Below are 16611 nucleotides of genomic sequence, written 5' to 3'. Positions count from 1 at the left end.
AATTACTATGTGGCACGGTGGCTCACACCTGTAATCCCAGCACTTCAGGAGGCTGAGGCAGGTTGGATCGCCTGAGGTCAGGAGTTCGAGACCAGTGAGCCAAGACTGCGCCATTGCACTCCAGCCTGGGCAACAAGAGTGAAACTCCATCTCAAAAAGAAAAAAGAAAAGAAAAGAAAACAAATGACTATGTATATTTATCCTACTTGGCATTTTACAGAGCTAAGTAAAATGATACTTTAAAAACACAGCAATGTATAAAAAATTGCAGCCATAGTATTATTTACAAAACTGTATTAAATTTACTTCATAACCTGAATACCTTCTAAAAATAACATGGACTAGCTTTAAAAAGTCACCATGGGGTAACTTGCAAACTTATTCTATGATGCCGTACACAGGTGGCATGCTCTCTCTATTAACAGACCCTCTACTGGCCCTAAAGAGAAATTCTGTACCTGTTAATATTTTCTATACTACAGAATTTTAAAATGTCTTTGTCTTCCTTATTTGGGTTACTTTAAAAAATGTGTTTCATTTACTGAACTTACAGCTTCATCACTTTCTGCTCCATTACCATTTCTTTCTTGAGAAGTAACTCCTTGCTTAACATTTAAGAACCAAAGGCCAGGTGTGGTGGCTTGGCTGGGAGCAGTGGCTCACGCCTATAATCCCAACACTTTGGGAGGCTGGGGTGGGCAGATCAGTTGAGGCCAGGAGTTCAAGACCAGCCTGGCCAATGTGGCAAAACTCCGTCTCTACTAAAAATACAAACATTAGCTGGGCATGGTGGCAGGCACCTGTAATCTCAGCTACTAGGGAGGCTGAGGCAGGAGAATCACTTGAACTCAGGAGGCAGAGGTTGCAGTGAGCCAAGATCACCCCACTGCACTCCAGCCTGGGTGATGAAACGACACTCTGTCTCAAAAAAAAAAAAAAAGAAAAAAAAAAGAACCAGAGGAGTGGCTATGACAGTTCTACAAGGTAACTTTTGTGGTTGCAAGAAGAAAATAGAAAGCTGTATACAAACTCAAGATTAGTTCTCTGATTCTAGACACCCAGCTCTATTCTCAAATTCCCAAACATTTGTGATGATTATTTTTTAATAATTAAAAAAGTTTTAATAATTTTTTAATTAAAATTAATAATACATCAGAAAGAACTGGGTACCACAGACTTTGGCTTAGAACCTGTATTAAAGCATACTCTTCCTACTTTCCACTAGTTCTGCAACCAAAAATCACTCTGAAGACCCTCTTTAAAAATCCAGAATCATCACCAAATTTAGAGTACTTTTAGGGGAGGAAAAAAAAAAACTATGAGCACTGCTGTATATCTCAAAGGATGTGTCCAGTTAAAAGTTCCCCAAATGAAAATTTGAATATGGGACAAAGGATAAATTTTCAAGTCACTATTTCCTATCTACTTCCTCCTCCCCAGAAAAAACTCCATAACATATAGGAATGCTTCTGATTTTTGCACATTGATTTTGTATCCTGAGACTGCTGAAGTTGCTCATCAGCTTAAGGAGATTCCGGGCTGAGACGATGGGGTTTTCTAAATACACAATCATGTCATCTGCAAACAGGGACAATTTAACTTCCTCTTCTCCTAACTGAATACCCTTTATTTCTTTATCCTGCCTGATTGCCCTGGCCAGAACTTCTGCCCTGGCCAGAACACCATGTTGAATAGGAGTGGTGAAAGAGGGCATCCCTGTCTTGTGCCAGTTTTCAAAGGGAATGCTTCCAGGTTTTGCCCATTCAGTATGATATTGGCTGTAGGTTTGTCATAAATAGCTCTTATTATTTTGAGATACATCCCATGAATACCTAGTTTATTGAGAGATTTTAGCATGAAGCGCTGTTGAATTTTGTCAAAAGGCCTTTTCTGCATCTATTGAGATAATCATGTGGTTTTTGTCTTTGGTTCTCTTTATATGCTGGATTACATTTATTGATTTGCGTATGTTGAACCAGCCTTGCATCCCAGGGATGAAGCCCACTTGATCATGGTGGATAAGCTTTTTGATGTGCTGCTGGATTCAGTTTGCCAGTATTTTATTGGATTTTTGCATCGATGTTCATCAGGGATATTGGTCTAAAGTTCTCTTTTTTTGTTGTGTCTCTGCCAGGCTTTGGTATCAGGATGATGCTGGCCTCATAAAATGAGTTAGGGAGGATTCCCTCTTTTTCTATTGATCAGAATTGTTTCAGAAGGAATGGTACCAGCTCCTTTGTACCTCTGGCAGAATTCGGCTGTGAATTCGTCTGGTCCTGGACTCTTTGGTTGACAGGCTATTAATTATTGCCTCAATTTCAGAGCCTATTATTGGTCTATTCAGGGATTCAATTTCTTCCTGGTTTAGTCTTGGGAGGGTGTGTCTAGGAATTTATCCATTTCTTCCAGATTTTCTAGTTTATTTGTGTAGAGGTGTTTATAGTATTCTCTGATGGTAGTCTGTATTTCTGTGGGATTGGTGGCGATATCCTCTTTATCATTTTTTATTGTGTCTATTTGATTCTTCTCTCTTTTCTTCTTTATTAGTCTTGCTAGAGGTCTATCAATTTTGTTTATTTTTTCAAAAAACCAGTTCCTGGATTCACTGATTTTTTTGAAGGGCTTTTTGTGTCTCCATCTCCTTCAGTTCTGCTCTGATCTTAGTTATTTCTTGCCGTCTGCTAGCTTTCGAATGTGTTCTGCTCTTGCTTCTCTAGTTCTTTTAATTATGATGTTAGGGTGTCAATTTTAGATCTGTCCTGCTTTCTCTTGTGGGCATTTAGTGCTATAAACTTCCCCCTACACACTGCTTTAAATGTGTCCCAGAGATTCTGGTATGTTGTGTCTTTGTTGTCATAGGTTTCGAAGAACATCTTTATTTCTGCCTTCATTTCGTTAGGTACCCAGTAGTCATTCAGGAGCAAGTTGTTCAGTTTCCATGTAGTTGAGCGGTTTTGAGTGAGTATCTCAATCCTGAGTTCTAGTTTGATTGCACTGTGGTCTGAGAGACAGTTTGTTATAATTTCTGTTCTTGTACATTTGCTGAGGAGTGCTTTACTTCCAACTATGTGGTCAATTTTGGAATAAGTGTGATGTGGTGCTGAGAAGAATATATATTCTGTTGATTTGGGGTGGAGAGTTCTGTAGATGTCTATTAGGTCCACTTGCTGCAGAGCTGAGTTCAACTCCTGGATATTCTTGCTAACTTTCTGTCTCATTGATCTGTCTAATGTTAACAGTGGGTTGTTAAAGTCTCCCATTATTATTGTATGGGAGTCTAAGTCTCTTTGTAGGTCTCTAAGGACTTGCTTTATGAACCTGGGTGCTCCTATATTGGGTGCATATATATTTAGGATAGTTGGCTCTTCTTGTTGAATTGATAGGGTGGGGAACATCACACACCAGGGCCTGTCGTGGGGTTGGGGGAGGAGGGAGGGATAGCATCAGGAGATATACTTAATGTAAATGACGAGTTAATGGGTGCAGCACACCAACATGGCACATATATACATACGTAACAAACCTGAATGTTGTGCACATGTACCCTAGAACTTAAAGTATAATAATAAAAAAAAAAAAATCCATAACATAAATGATTTTATTTAGAGGAGAAACTTTCAGAGAGAACACTAAGAAAAATCTTTTGTATTTTCAGAAATAACTCCATGCCTCTTCTTCCTACCTCTTAAAAAGGAAAAAAAAAAGTCCTTGGTTTCAAAGCGGCTCCCCAAGCTCCATTATTTTCTTATTTATTTATTTGTTTATTTATTTTATTTATTAATTTTTTGGAGACAGAGTCTCATTCTGTTGCCTAGGCTGGAGTGTAGGCGCAATCTCAGCTCACTACAAACTCCTCAAGAGATTCTCATGCCTCAGCCTCCCAAGTAGCTGGGATTACAGGCATGTGCCAACACGCCTGGCTAATTTTTGTATTTTTAGGAGAGGTGGGGATTCACCGTGTTGGCCAGGATGGTCCCAAACTCCTGGCCTCAAGTGATCTGCCCACCTCAGCCTCCCAAAGTGCTGAGATTACAGGCATGAGCCACGGCACCCAGCAAAGCTGTGTTACTTTTTAAAGGCAGGCTATATAATCATTTGTTGCTACCATACTGAGCCTATGCCACTCTGAAAGGATTAGGAGCTAAAAATTAACAGGAACCAAAAGCACCAACATTATAGAGGGCAGATACCATACTTTATGATCTACTAAGTGAATTACACCTTCACTCCAAAAAAAAAACACAAATATTTGATCTTCAAAACATGAACAGAGGTGTCCATGGGTATCAATGAAATCCACGCAACCTTTTGGATTTCATTTTAAACCTTACATTCAAAACCAGAGTCACATTGCCCTTTCCTATCTATCCACAAAACTCTCGTAGACAAAAAAGAAGCAAGCAAAAAATAGTATTAATAATAATAATCATCATCATCACAATAATGTAAGTCAAATATAATCAATATTAGAATATCTGAGGTTGGGTGTGGTGGCTCACACCTGTAATCCCAGTACTTCGGGAGGCCAAGGCAGGAGGATTTCTTGATGACAAGAGTTCAAGACCAGCCTGGGCAACAAGCAAGAACCCCATCTCTACCAAAAAATTAGCCGAGTGTAGTGGCATGCACCTTTAGTCCCAGCTACTCAGAAGGCTGAAGCAGGAGGATTGCTTGAGCTCAGGAGCTCAGGAGTTCAAGGCTGCAGTGAGCCATAATTGCACCACCATATTCTAGTCTGGGCAACAGAGAGAGACCTTGTCTCAAACACACACACACACACACACACAGACACACATACACACACAAAATAAGACTGTCTGGATCATTTTCTCCTAGCTTCATTTTGAAACTGAAAAAGGCTGGACATTTTTTTCCTGCTCTTATAAAGACCTACTATTTATTGTAAGATATGAGACTAGTGTTCTACATATAATAAATCAAAGAATGGCAAAGATAAGAGAATCATCTCTATACCTAATGAACATGAAAACAACACTGTACCTTCTGTATCAGACTAGTGCCTCCTGCAAATGCAGCTCCATTTTCTTCTGCTATTTTGACCTCTGATGCATTCTACCAAAACACACAGTTTGAACATCAGTCATTAATTTTAAATACGTTCAGTCTGCTTTGAAGTATGTTGTATCATAGTTCAAAGTACAAATTGTAGCTTTTGTTTTTAATTGAAAATGTGGGCCGGGCGCGGTGGCTCAAGCCTGTAATCCCAGCACTTTGGGAGGCCGAGACAGGCGGATCACGAGGTCAGGAGATCGAGACCATCCTGGCTAACATGGTGAAACCCCGTCTCTACTAAAAAATACAAAAAACTAGCTGGGCGAGGTGGCGGGCGCCTGTAGTCCCAGCTACTCGGGAGGCTGAGGCAGGAGAATGGTGTAAACCCAGGAGGCGGAGCTTGCAGTGAGCTGAGATCCGGCCACTGCACTCCAGCCTGGGCAACAGAGCGAGACTCCGTCTCAAAAAAAAAAAGAAAAAAAAGAAAACGTGGCTGGATCACACTGGTAATCCCAGAAGTTTGGGAGACTGAGGTGGGTAGCTCCCCTGAGGTCAGGAGTTCAAGACTAGCCTGGCCAACATGGCAAAACTCTGTCTCTACTAAAAATACAAAAATTGGCCGGACATGGTGGCACACACCTGTAGTCCCAGCTACTCAGGAGGCTGAGGCAGGAGAATCCTTGGACCCAGGATGGGGAGGATGTAATGAGCCAAGATTGCACCACTGCACTCCAGCCTCAGTGGCAGAGTGAGACTCCATCTCAAAAAAAAAAAAAAGAAAAAGAAAAGAAAATGCAAACCAGGTGCAGTGAGTCACACCTGTAATCCCAACACTTTGGCAGGCTGAGTCAAGAGGATCGCTTGAAGCCAGGAGTTCCAGACCAGCCTGAGCAACAAAGTGAGACCCCCATCTCTACAAAAAAAACCTTAAAAATTAGCCTGCCATGGTGGGCGTGGTGGCTCATGCCCATAATCTCAACACTTTGAGGCCAAGGCAGGTGGATCACCTAAGGACAGGAGTTGGAGACCAGCCTGACCAATATGGAGAAATACTGTCTGTACTAAAAATACAAAATTAGCCAGGTGTGGTGGTGTATGCCTGTAATCACAGCTACTCGGGAGGCTGAGGCAAGAGAGTCGCTTGAACCCGGGAGGCAGAGGTTGCGGTAAGCCGAGATTGTGCCATTGCACTCCAGCCTGGGCAACAAGAGCAAGACTCCATCTCAAAAAAGAAAAAACATTAGCCTGCCATATACTGGCTAGCACCTGTAGTTCCAGCTACTCAGTAGGCTAAGGCAGGCAGGAGAATTGCTTGAGCCCAGGAGTCTGAGGCTATAGTGAGTATGACTGCACCACTGTACTCCAGCCTGGACAACAGAACAAGACTCTGTCTCAAAAAAGAACTGAATGCATCACTTTTCAATTAAAAGAATCAGGGATATTACATTCAGAACAATTATAGTTTGTGGATGATTAAAAAAGAAATTCATAAACACATTAGAAACAAACATTTATAAATACAGGACAGTTTTATAAAGACTAGATACTTTCGGCTAGGAGTGCAGTGGCTCACGCCTGTAATCTCAGCACTTTGGGAGGCCAAGGCGGGCGGATCACGAGCTCAGGAGATCAAGACCATCCTGGCTAACACGGTGAAACCACTTCTGTACTAAAAATACAAAAAAAATTAGCCAGGTGTGGTGGCAGGCGCCTGTAGTCCCAGCTACTCGGGAAGCTGAGGCAGGACAATGGCATGAACCTGGGAGGTGGAGCTTGCAGTAAGCTGAGATTGCGCCACTGCACTCCAGGCTGGGCAACTGAGCAAGATTCCGTCTCAAAAAAAAAAAAAAAGACTAGATTCTTTTAAAAGTTGTGGTTTCTAAGGCACCATAGCACTAAATGGTTCCACTGATTTAAAATCATCTTATTGTTATTTGGGGAGGGAAGTTTGAACACAAAGCAGGAGTTAGTAGGATAAATTGATAAATTCCACTCTTTTCTTCAGTTTCTTGTAAGAAACATAATGTAGCATTCTGGTAATGATGAAACTAATGTTCTAATCTAGCTCTTTCTCAAGCTAATAACATAACCTCAAACAAATCATCTAACTGTTTTGAGCTCCAAAAGGGGAAAATAGGACTAGGTGAATGTTAGGATGTTCTCTAACTCCATTTATTCAGGGTGCTAATCATTGGTTAATAATTAAGTGATCTCTAAATAATAATAATTAAGTGACCTCTAAAAAAAATTAAATGATATAAATAGTTGATGGAAGTTACTTACCTCTGTAAATACAGCAACTTTATTGATTTCCGAAGCAAATGGGTATGGCAAACTAAGAACACTGGTAAATGGCGCCACGTTTTTCTAAACACGCAACAAGGAAAAATAATTATGTAAAGTTAATCTTTTCTGTCTCTCACATACTCTATATAAAACAAGAACGGACATGTTTTGTTTTCAGTGTTCTGATTCTATTCTATGTTCTTCCATTAATTCAGAACTATTCATTGATTACTATTCATGAATTACTATTCATCGATTACAATTTAAAGCACAAGAGATTATGTTTCTTTTTCAAGAAACTTTTTCAAGATTATATTTTTTTGAGAATAAAAAACTAAAATCTTTTTCCAGCTTCATAATCCCATGCCACTTGGCTTCTATCTCTACATCATTCATCACAGTCTCTCAAATATTATGAAATGTGTTTGCATAACATCTTCCCCAGCACTAGTACAATGCTTTCCATCTGATGAATAATAAATGTTTGCTACCTTCAATTAAATTTGTTTTAAACCCATGTAATCTTCTGACACCATCAGGGAGACATGAATACAGCTATACATGCTGAACAATAGACAATATCCAGCTGATCTGCCCAGTAGGTCACCCCCAATTGCCATCACTGGCTTGAAACTATCAGGAATTGTAAACCCTAAACCCAAGACAAAATGTCAAGCCTAAAGGGATCTTCTGAGTTGACTCTATTTTTGAAATAACCTAGACCATCACCACTTTCAGATTTATTTAGAAAGTCAATTGGAAAATCCTAAATAAACAATGGCATGCATTTGAGGCACGCTAATATAGGTGGAGATTTTACAGGACCTCTAAACTAATCTATCCAGTCATTTTGACCAGAAACTATAGAGGCCTGAGGCCTAGATCTCTTAGGGAGACTTTACAGAGAAACAAGTTCTAGGCCCTCCAAAGTTTTGTTGCAGCCTTAAGGTTTGGAAGAAAAGGTGGTTGTTCCCGTAATAAAACTGATTGAAAGATCAATATTTTTAGAAAAACCTTATTTTGAGTAGAAACATCCTCCTGGGGATTTCTTTGCAGACAAGGAGGAACAAACTCTTTCTTTCTTTTTTTTTTTTGAGTCGGAGTCTTGCTCTGTCACCTAGGCTGGAGTGCAGAGGCGTGATCTCAGCTCACTGTAAGCTCCGCCTCCCAGGTTCACGCCATTCTCCTGGCTCAGCCTCCCGAGTAGCTGGGACTATAGGCACCCGCCACCACGCCTGGCTAATTTTTTTTTTGTATTTTTAGTAGAGATGGGGTTTCACTGTGTTAGGCAGGATGGTCTCGATCTCCTGACCTGATGATCTGCCCGCCTCAGCCTTTCAAAGTGCTAGGATTACAGGTGTGAGCCACTGCACTGGCCTGGAGGGACAAATTCTTAAGTATACTTTATATCAGTCATACAGCTTAGTTTTACGGACTGGCATTCCTTTGCCATTAACATGTCACAACTGGTTTCAGCAAATTTCTCAATGGTAAGCAGTCGCAATAATAGCATCCCCTGTGGAATACTGGCTTGTTGTATAAGCACTCTATGAAGAACAAAAAAAAAAAAAAAAGCCTTAGGAAGGCAATAGTATCTTTTCAATGTCACTAGTTTACAAGCAGCTTCCATGTATGAAATGAAGCCTGTGGTGCTACAAAACATCATTTTGAACTACACTAATGGTTGACTGAGAAAGTGATCATCTTGAACAGTACAAAATTTTCAAAATAAAAGAACAGTAACACTCTGATACAAAATAAAAAATTGTAACATGGCTATTATAAACTGTTTCTAATAAATGAGAACAAAGAAATGAGACAGGCCTTGCTTCAAATCTGACCTTTGCCCCCTATTCTATGACCTTTGGCAAGTTATTTCACTTTCTATGCCTCAACTTCCTCTTACGAGATTATTATAGAATTAAATGAGAAAACACATGCAAAACATTTAGCATTGTATCTGGTATACAGAAAATTTTTCAGTAAAAGTTGACTATTATTATTAAGCACATACTAAGTCCTTTACAGGTATTATCTCGTTTAATCCTTGACCTTTTATTCCCTTTCAGAAAGAGATGAAAAAACTGAGATTTGAAGAGGTTAAGCATTAAACCCAAAGTCATGAAGTAAAGAAACCCAAACTCAAAAAGCAATGAAGCAGGTTTCCGGTCTGTACTGCAGGTGGACTCCAGAGCCTGTGCTCTTAAGACTGCGTTGTATTGCCTCCTCCTAGGTGCTCTAGCATTGCTGTTGTTGAGCTTGTTAAATTACATTTAAAAACTTACACATTCTAGTTTGTCAAAAAAAGAGACATCTTTAGAATAAAAATTAAAATCATTTCTAAAAAAATTAGAACTCTTAAGCAAGAAGCTTATAAAATTTAGGGATTTAGGGCTATATAATAGATCTTAATATTAAGCTAATGTCTTTCCTGCTTCTAATTTAGAGTTTTACAACCAATAGTACTCTGTTGAATTTCAGTATATAAACAAATAAAGCAGAGAAGCTTCGGTTGAAGCAAGAGTGAGGAGCTTGGAATCCCACCTATGAAAACTTAAGTCTCAAACCAGGACCCCAAGGAACACATCTGAAGGACACTGAGCTAATTCAGAGCCCTCATTTACAGAGAAGAAACATGTCACCTAGACAGTTTAAGTCACTTTTCAAAGTTACAGTGATACCTCAATTAATTTTAACACTACTTTTGTTGAAATTTATACTAGTGACTCTTAGGGGAAACAGCAAATCTATGTTAACTCTCTAGAGTGTTTTCAACAAATTTCATATTTGGAAAATTTTTAAATGAACAAACATATTTTTCATGCTAAAGTACAGAAAGAGCATGAAGTTTTCGAAAAATTATGAGAGGCAGTAATTTTTAAAATTAAGAGGCCAGGCACAGTAGCTCATGCATGTAATCCCAGCACTTTGGGAAGCCAAGGAGGGCAGAGTGCTTGAGCCGAAGAGTTCAAAACCAGCTTGGGCAAAATGGGGAAATCTCATCTCTACTAAAAGTACAAAAATTAGCTGGGCATGGTAGAACACACCTGTAGTCCCAGCTACTCAGGAAGCTGAGGTGGCAGGATCACCTGAGCCCGGGAGGTGGAGTCTGCAGTAAGCTGAGATCATACCACCACACTCCAGCCTGGGCAACACAGCAAGACACTGTCTCAAAAATAATAATAACAATAAAATAAAATAAGATAAAATAAAATAAAATAAAGAAACACCAATTCATAGAGCCACTGTTCACAAGTAAACTTATTTCCATAGACTCTACATACCTTCCTTCCCTGTGTCATATCCAGTGTCAAATCAAGATAAACACTTTGCTTTGGACCAGTAAAGTCAAGAACTTGAAATTTCTTAAGTAAGTGAACAGCTTTCTCCACATCATATATCTGCCTCGGGTATAACCGTTTTAAATAGACATCATCCTCAGGTTCGCCTTCCATATAGGGATATGCTTTTATTTTTTCTATTTCATCTTTTTTCTCATCTGGTGTTTTTTCTTTAGCAACATTTTTTGTTTTCTTTGCAGACCTTAAAAGAAAATAAAGTTGAGTTAGGTCAATATACATTCTAAGAGACTTTTTTTTAAAAAGCCAATGAACATGAGAGAAAAAAAGGATGAATTATATTTTAATTCAAAAGCATAGATTGCTTTACAGTTTTTCTAATTCAACAAACATGAAGTGAACTTTTCTAATGTCTGAAGTTAAGAATAAGTTGAATTATGGCACTGACGCTGCTCTCCAGAAACTTACAGAAGAGTAGAGCAGAGAGACATACTAACAGGTCATTTCAATATTATGTAGTAATACAAGAGCATCATCAGAGCCTGACAGAAAAGACATTCAATCCAGCCTAGGAGGCTAGGGAAAAGTTATAGAGGAAATGACCCCAAAGTCAATTCTTAATGGATAAGGAAGTGTCAGCAACGCAAAGAAGTGAAAACATATGACACAAAATCTAGTACACAAATGCTCTTAGCAGCATTATTCATAACAGCCAAAAAGTAGAAACAACCCAAATATCTATCAACTGATGAATGGATACATAAAATGTGATATGTCCATATAACAGAACATTAATCAGCAATTAATAAAAGAATGAAATACTGATCAATGCTACAACATGCATGAACCCTAAAAACATTAAGCTAAGTGAAAGAAGCCAGTCACAAAAGCCCACATATTATTCCATTTACACCAAATATCAAGAATGGGCAAACCTAAGAGACTGAAAAGTAGATGTGGTGATTGTCTAGTGCTAGAAGAGGAGGTTAGGGCACAAGAAGTGAATGCTCACGGGCATGGGGTTTTTTGGGAGAGCAATGAAAATGCTCTAAAACTGATTACAGTGATGGCTGCACAACTGTAAGCGTACTAAAAACCAATGAACTGCACGCTTTAAATTGGTGAACTGTATGATATGTAATTATATTATAGCTTAATAAAGCTGTTATTTAAAAAATAAGAGTCAGGTAAAGAAACAACATAATAAAAAGTACTGAGGCATAAAATAAAATAGTGTAAGAAGGAAGCTATTATAAGTTCTACATGACTAGAGCAGGGTTGGCAAACTTTTTCTGTAAAGGACAAAGAGTAAACGTTTTAGCTTTGTAAGCCATATGTTCTCTGCTGCAATGACTCAACGCTGCCACTGTAGTGCAAATATAGTCGGTAAACAAGACTGGCTCACTCGCCAAAGTTTGCTGACTTCTGAACTAAAACGGTAAAAGAGAAGGCAGGCAAGAGTGGAAGATGAGATTAGAAAAGACAGCATAGGGGGCATCCTCTAGAGGTAATAAGAAGTCACTAAATAGGAGTGACATCTGTATTTTAGGCAGAGTATTCCGGCTGCAACATAAGAGATAGATCTGAAGGAAGTAGGATTGAAAACAATTGAGAGTCTGTTCCCTCCCTTTCTTTTCAGAGATATGAGAACCTGAACCAGAGTAGCAACAGTAATAAGACTGGAAAAGATGGCAGATTAGAGAATAATTGTCAAGCTAAATACTGGGCCAAGCACGAGGGCTCACGCCTGTAATTCCAGCACCTTGGGAGGCCAAGGAAGGAGGACTGTTTGAGGCCAGGAGTTCAACACCAGCCTGGGCAATATAGCAAGACCCTGCCTCTACCAAACTAAAAAAACTAGCTGGGCATGGTGGTACACACCTGTGGTCCCAGCTACTTAGGAGGCTGATTTGGAAGGATCACTTGGGCTCAGAAGTCTGAGACTGCAGTGAGCTATGATTATGCCAGTGCATTCCAGCTAGGTGACAAAGTGAGACCCTGTCTCAAAAAAATAAATAAATAAATATTGAAGATGGGAAAAGCAGAAAACGAAGACTCCAAAATACTTCCTAGGTATCTGGCTTGGGTGACTAGGCATAGAATAGAATCATTAACTAAGATCATAAATAAAGAAGGCAAAACAGGTTTCTGGTGAAGGAGGTAGTCACAGAGATTAGTTCAGTTTGGGGGATACAAAGTTTGAGTATGGGGTCAATTATATCATTGGTCCCAATTCTTTACCTCCTTTCCATTCAAGCCCCTTGCTAAATGACTTTGCTGTTCCTCCCACTAAAGAGGAGGAGTATATTTCCCAGCCCCTTTATTTGGCCATGTGACTGTTTTTGGCTGACAGAATAAAGCAAAGATGACAGTTTCCCTGCTCTATGCTTAGGCCAAAAGAAGTTTCACATGTTTCTACTTTCATGTTTGCATTTCTGCCATTTTCTTTAGAAGAACATGCCTAGGCTAGCTCAAAGGTAGGAGGATGAGAAACATGTGTAACAGAGCTGCCTCCACAGAGCCCCAGGCTACATTAGACAATTCTCAGCTGACCTGCAAACTTACAGATGCACTGCAAGTCCAGCCAAGGTCATCAGAGACATCCATCAAACCCAGCCTATGTCAGCTGACCCATAGATATGTGGGCAATGATAAATAACTGGTTTGTTACATAGCAAAAGCTAACACGGTGCTTACAAAATATCTAAGAAAATATATTCAACAGGTAATGGCAGATAAGAGTTTGAAGAAATTTCTCAGCATTAATTCAAATCATGCCTATACTCTTCTAACCATAAAAGTTTTAAATTAGTGTAATAGTATTCTGGAAAGATGTTCGGGTTCTGTGGTAGTCAGAATAATAATGCCTTAAAGAGACCCATATCCTAATTCCCAAATCTTGTAAATATATTACCTTACATGGCAAAAAAAGCAAAAACAAAAACAAAAAACCACGACCTTGCAGACAAGATAAGGTTAAAGACCTTGAGATGGAGAGTTATCCTAGATTATCTATGTGGGCCCAATCTAATCACATGAGTTCTTAAAAGTGAGAGTCTTTTCCCTTTCCCAACTGCATCACACAGAGATGGGAAAATGACACCAGAGAAATTCAAGCAACCAACCATTGCTTTGAAGATGAAGGATGATGAGGGCCATAAGTTAAAGAATGTGGGTGGCCTCTTGAAGCTGGGGATTGCAAGGAAATGGATTATCCCCTAAAGGCTCCAGAAAAAAAAACTGCCAACACCTTGACTTTAGCCCAGTGAGATCCATGTCAGACTGCTCACCTACTGAACTGTGAAATGAAAAACTTGTGTAGTTTTAAGACTCAAAGTTTCTGGTAATTTGTTGTGGCAGAGATGGTAATTTGTTATGGAAGAAAATGAATATGAGGTCCTATAAAATTGATGTGAAAGAAATGGATGACAATAAAACAATTTTTTTAAAAAGACCTCAAAAACCAATTCAACGTATAATTCCATTCTCACTTTTAGTACTCAATAAATCCTTACTAACACCACTAATAATAGTACCCTCCCAGCTAATGAGCAATTCAACAGAATATTAGATAATGACAATGCTTATTTGTAATGGGGCACAGGTGTCCTTCTGGACTGATGACAAGTCTAAGCAAGTGCCCAAGTAAATGGATACAACACATCTCAATAGCTACCTTGGAAGTACTCCACAAAATCCTGAAACCTTCCAAACTGGAGAAACCATATTTTTACTTTATATTTAGCAAAGCAGCAGAGAAGCCAACAGAAGGATTTTGGAGAGCCTGTTTTAGGAATAAATTCTCCTATTTAAAATAAACAAAATGTTCTAGCTGTAGCCTCCAGGCTTACTTTACATAAATGCAGAATTCACCACTAAATTTTCAATCATAGTTGAACCTATACATTTAATTTACAATTAATCTGATATTCCCCAAGGCTGAAATATGACTTTTTAAATTAATAAGTATTTGCAAAACTCAATGAAAGTCTGCTGCATAAAGAGACTGAGTTGGGTATATTGCAATTTATTTATACTTTGGACCTTGTTTCACAAAATATTTAAAGTGGTTGAGTGAAAATATTTGTAAACACAAAAAAAGTGTAACATAGTAAAATTGATCAAATAGGACTCTCAGGAAAATGCATTCTTAAAAAAAGAACTGCAATTTAACAAATTCCTTCCACAATAATCTAACAGACCTGTTGCCTGTTTTCCATGGCCTTCCAAAATGTAGCTATCTTTATTCGTAAGAATCACATTCAGAAGAACTTTGTTGTTCATGCAATTATATAAAGCTCTATCAGGAACACTTAAACACTGTGATTCTCAGAGAATACAATAAATCCTACTAGAAAGGTTTTTGGGAAGGTAGAGGACAAACACCTGGCAGTCTGAATCAAAGAGAATAGAACTTAGCTGTAGTTACCTAGGTAACTAAACCACACAGATTAAAAGAGTAATAAGAGACTGCACACAAGCAATAACTTTTTCCCTGCCTCATCTGTCTCCTAACTCCAAAAACATGAAATTCCACGGTTATGCCCATAAAATATGATTTTTTTTTTTTTTTAAGATGGAGTCTCGTTCTGTTGCCAGGCTGGAGTGCAGTGGTGCCATCTGGGCTCACTGCAACGTCCACTTCCCGGGTTCAAGCATTTCTCCTGCCTCAGCCTCCCAAGTAGCTGGGACTACAGGCACCTGCCACCACACCCAGCTCAGTTTTTCTATTTTTAGTAGAGACAGGGTTTCACCATGTTGGCCAGGATGGTCTCGAACCCCAGACCTTGTGATCTGCTCACCTCGGCCTCCCAAAGTGCTGGGCCTAAAATATGATTTTTAAAAATCAGAGATATAATAAAGTTCACTTTAAGGCCTTTGAAAATCTGTGACCCCAACAGACCCATCCAAGTCTTTCCAAGGCTGAAGAATCCTTTACATTGAGACATTAGTGGGGGGAAATTCGTACAACCTCTGTCAAACTAAAATGAACTAAACAGAACTAAAGAGAAAATGCCTAAGGCATATTAATGGAATGGAAATACTTGGAATTCTTATTTCTTAGTGTAATCACATAAATAAATGCACTAACATCTCTGATGCTGGTTTACTCATTACCTTTTAAACTAAATGCAGAAGTTCTGTTTCCACTTAAAATGTAAAAGCTGGAAAGACCATTAACAATGAGAAAGAGCTTGATAAAATCACAACTTTTCTTGAACCCATGACAGAGTGAGACTGAATGCAAATAACCTGAAATCCAAGCAGAGTCAGTCCCACATTCCAGTTCCCACCACAGTCTCTCTTGTGCCAGAGCACAAAAGGCAAGCAGGTAAGAAACAATCAGCTAAAATTTTAGGACTAGTGTGACAGTATAAACCTCTTGGGAGACCCAGGCATACAGGGAGTTCACACTCAATTCACAGGCCATTTTCCACATACCTCCCACCAGGTGCTCCTAGGAAAGACTGGAGCAAAGCAGAAGATTAGAAGCGCGCCCCCACCCCCACCCCCCGAGGGTTGCAGGCACACAGGAAAAGGCACAGGTAAATACGCACTGTGTCTCACGGTGGAAGGGAGAAAGATAAAAACCTACAACACTTCTACCCACTGGGAGCAGGGCAGGAAATAGTCCTGAGCCCAGTATCCTGTACCAATCCAGCTAGAGAATGGTTAAGAAACTTCCCCATAAGACATGCAACAGATTAGTCGCGCCACGAAGAGAAGGAACAGAAATGCTGAGAAAACCCCAACCCCAAGGTCCAGCTGCACTGGGACTACTTAAGAGTAGGGCTAGATTTACTATAAAAAAAAAAAAAAAAAAAAAAAAAATTCCCTCCCACTACCCATCACCAGGAATAGAAGTCTACTGCTAGGGAAGGGGGCAAAAGAGTGACCCACCCCACTCCACCCCATCCCCGCCACTGAGGCACAGCTGCACAGGGAATGCAGAAAACTGAGCATGGAACAGGAACGGTTGAGAAAAACCCTCCAGCAACCCAGCCCCCAACCT

The 16611-nt window shown here is 39.4% G+C and overlaps 1 protein-coding gene across 3 annotated transcripts in view; it reads right to left on the bottom strand.

Annotated features, from left to right (window-relative positions):
* The window catches only part of MRPL1 (mitochondrial ribosomal protein L1), a 93671-nt gene that overhangs the window by 59168 nt on the left and 17892 nt on the right, over positions 1-16611 (bottom strand). For 2 of the 3 annotated variants that reach the window (XM_003898720.3, XM_009206883.1), the window contains exons 3-5: positions 10584-10842; positions 7297-7380; positions 5002-5073 (exon numbers count right to left, since the gene is read on the bottom strand). In XM_003898720.3, coding sequence (XP_003898769.1) covers positions 5002-5073; positions 7297-7380; positions 10584-10842 — 415 coding nt within the window. The remainder of the gene's footprint in view (positions 1-5001; positions 5074-7296; positions 7381-10583; positions 10843-16611) is intronic. The other variant, XM_009206884.2, reaches the window with a different exon arrangement.

This window comes from Papio anubis, chromosome 3 (genome assembly GCF_008728515.1).
Source record: "Papio anubis isolate 15944 chromosome 3, Panubis1.0, whole genome shotgun sequence".
Classification (NCBI taxonomy): domain Eukaryota; kingdom Metazoa; phylum Chordata; class Mammalia; order Primates; family Cercopithecidae; genus Papio; species Papio anubis.
The sequence above is the reverse complement of the archived record's forward strand: the minus strand, read 5'-3'. Positions and strand labels throughout refer to the sequence as shown.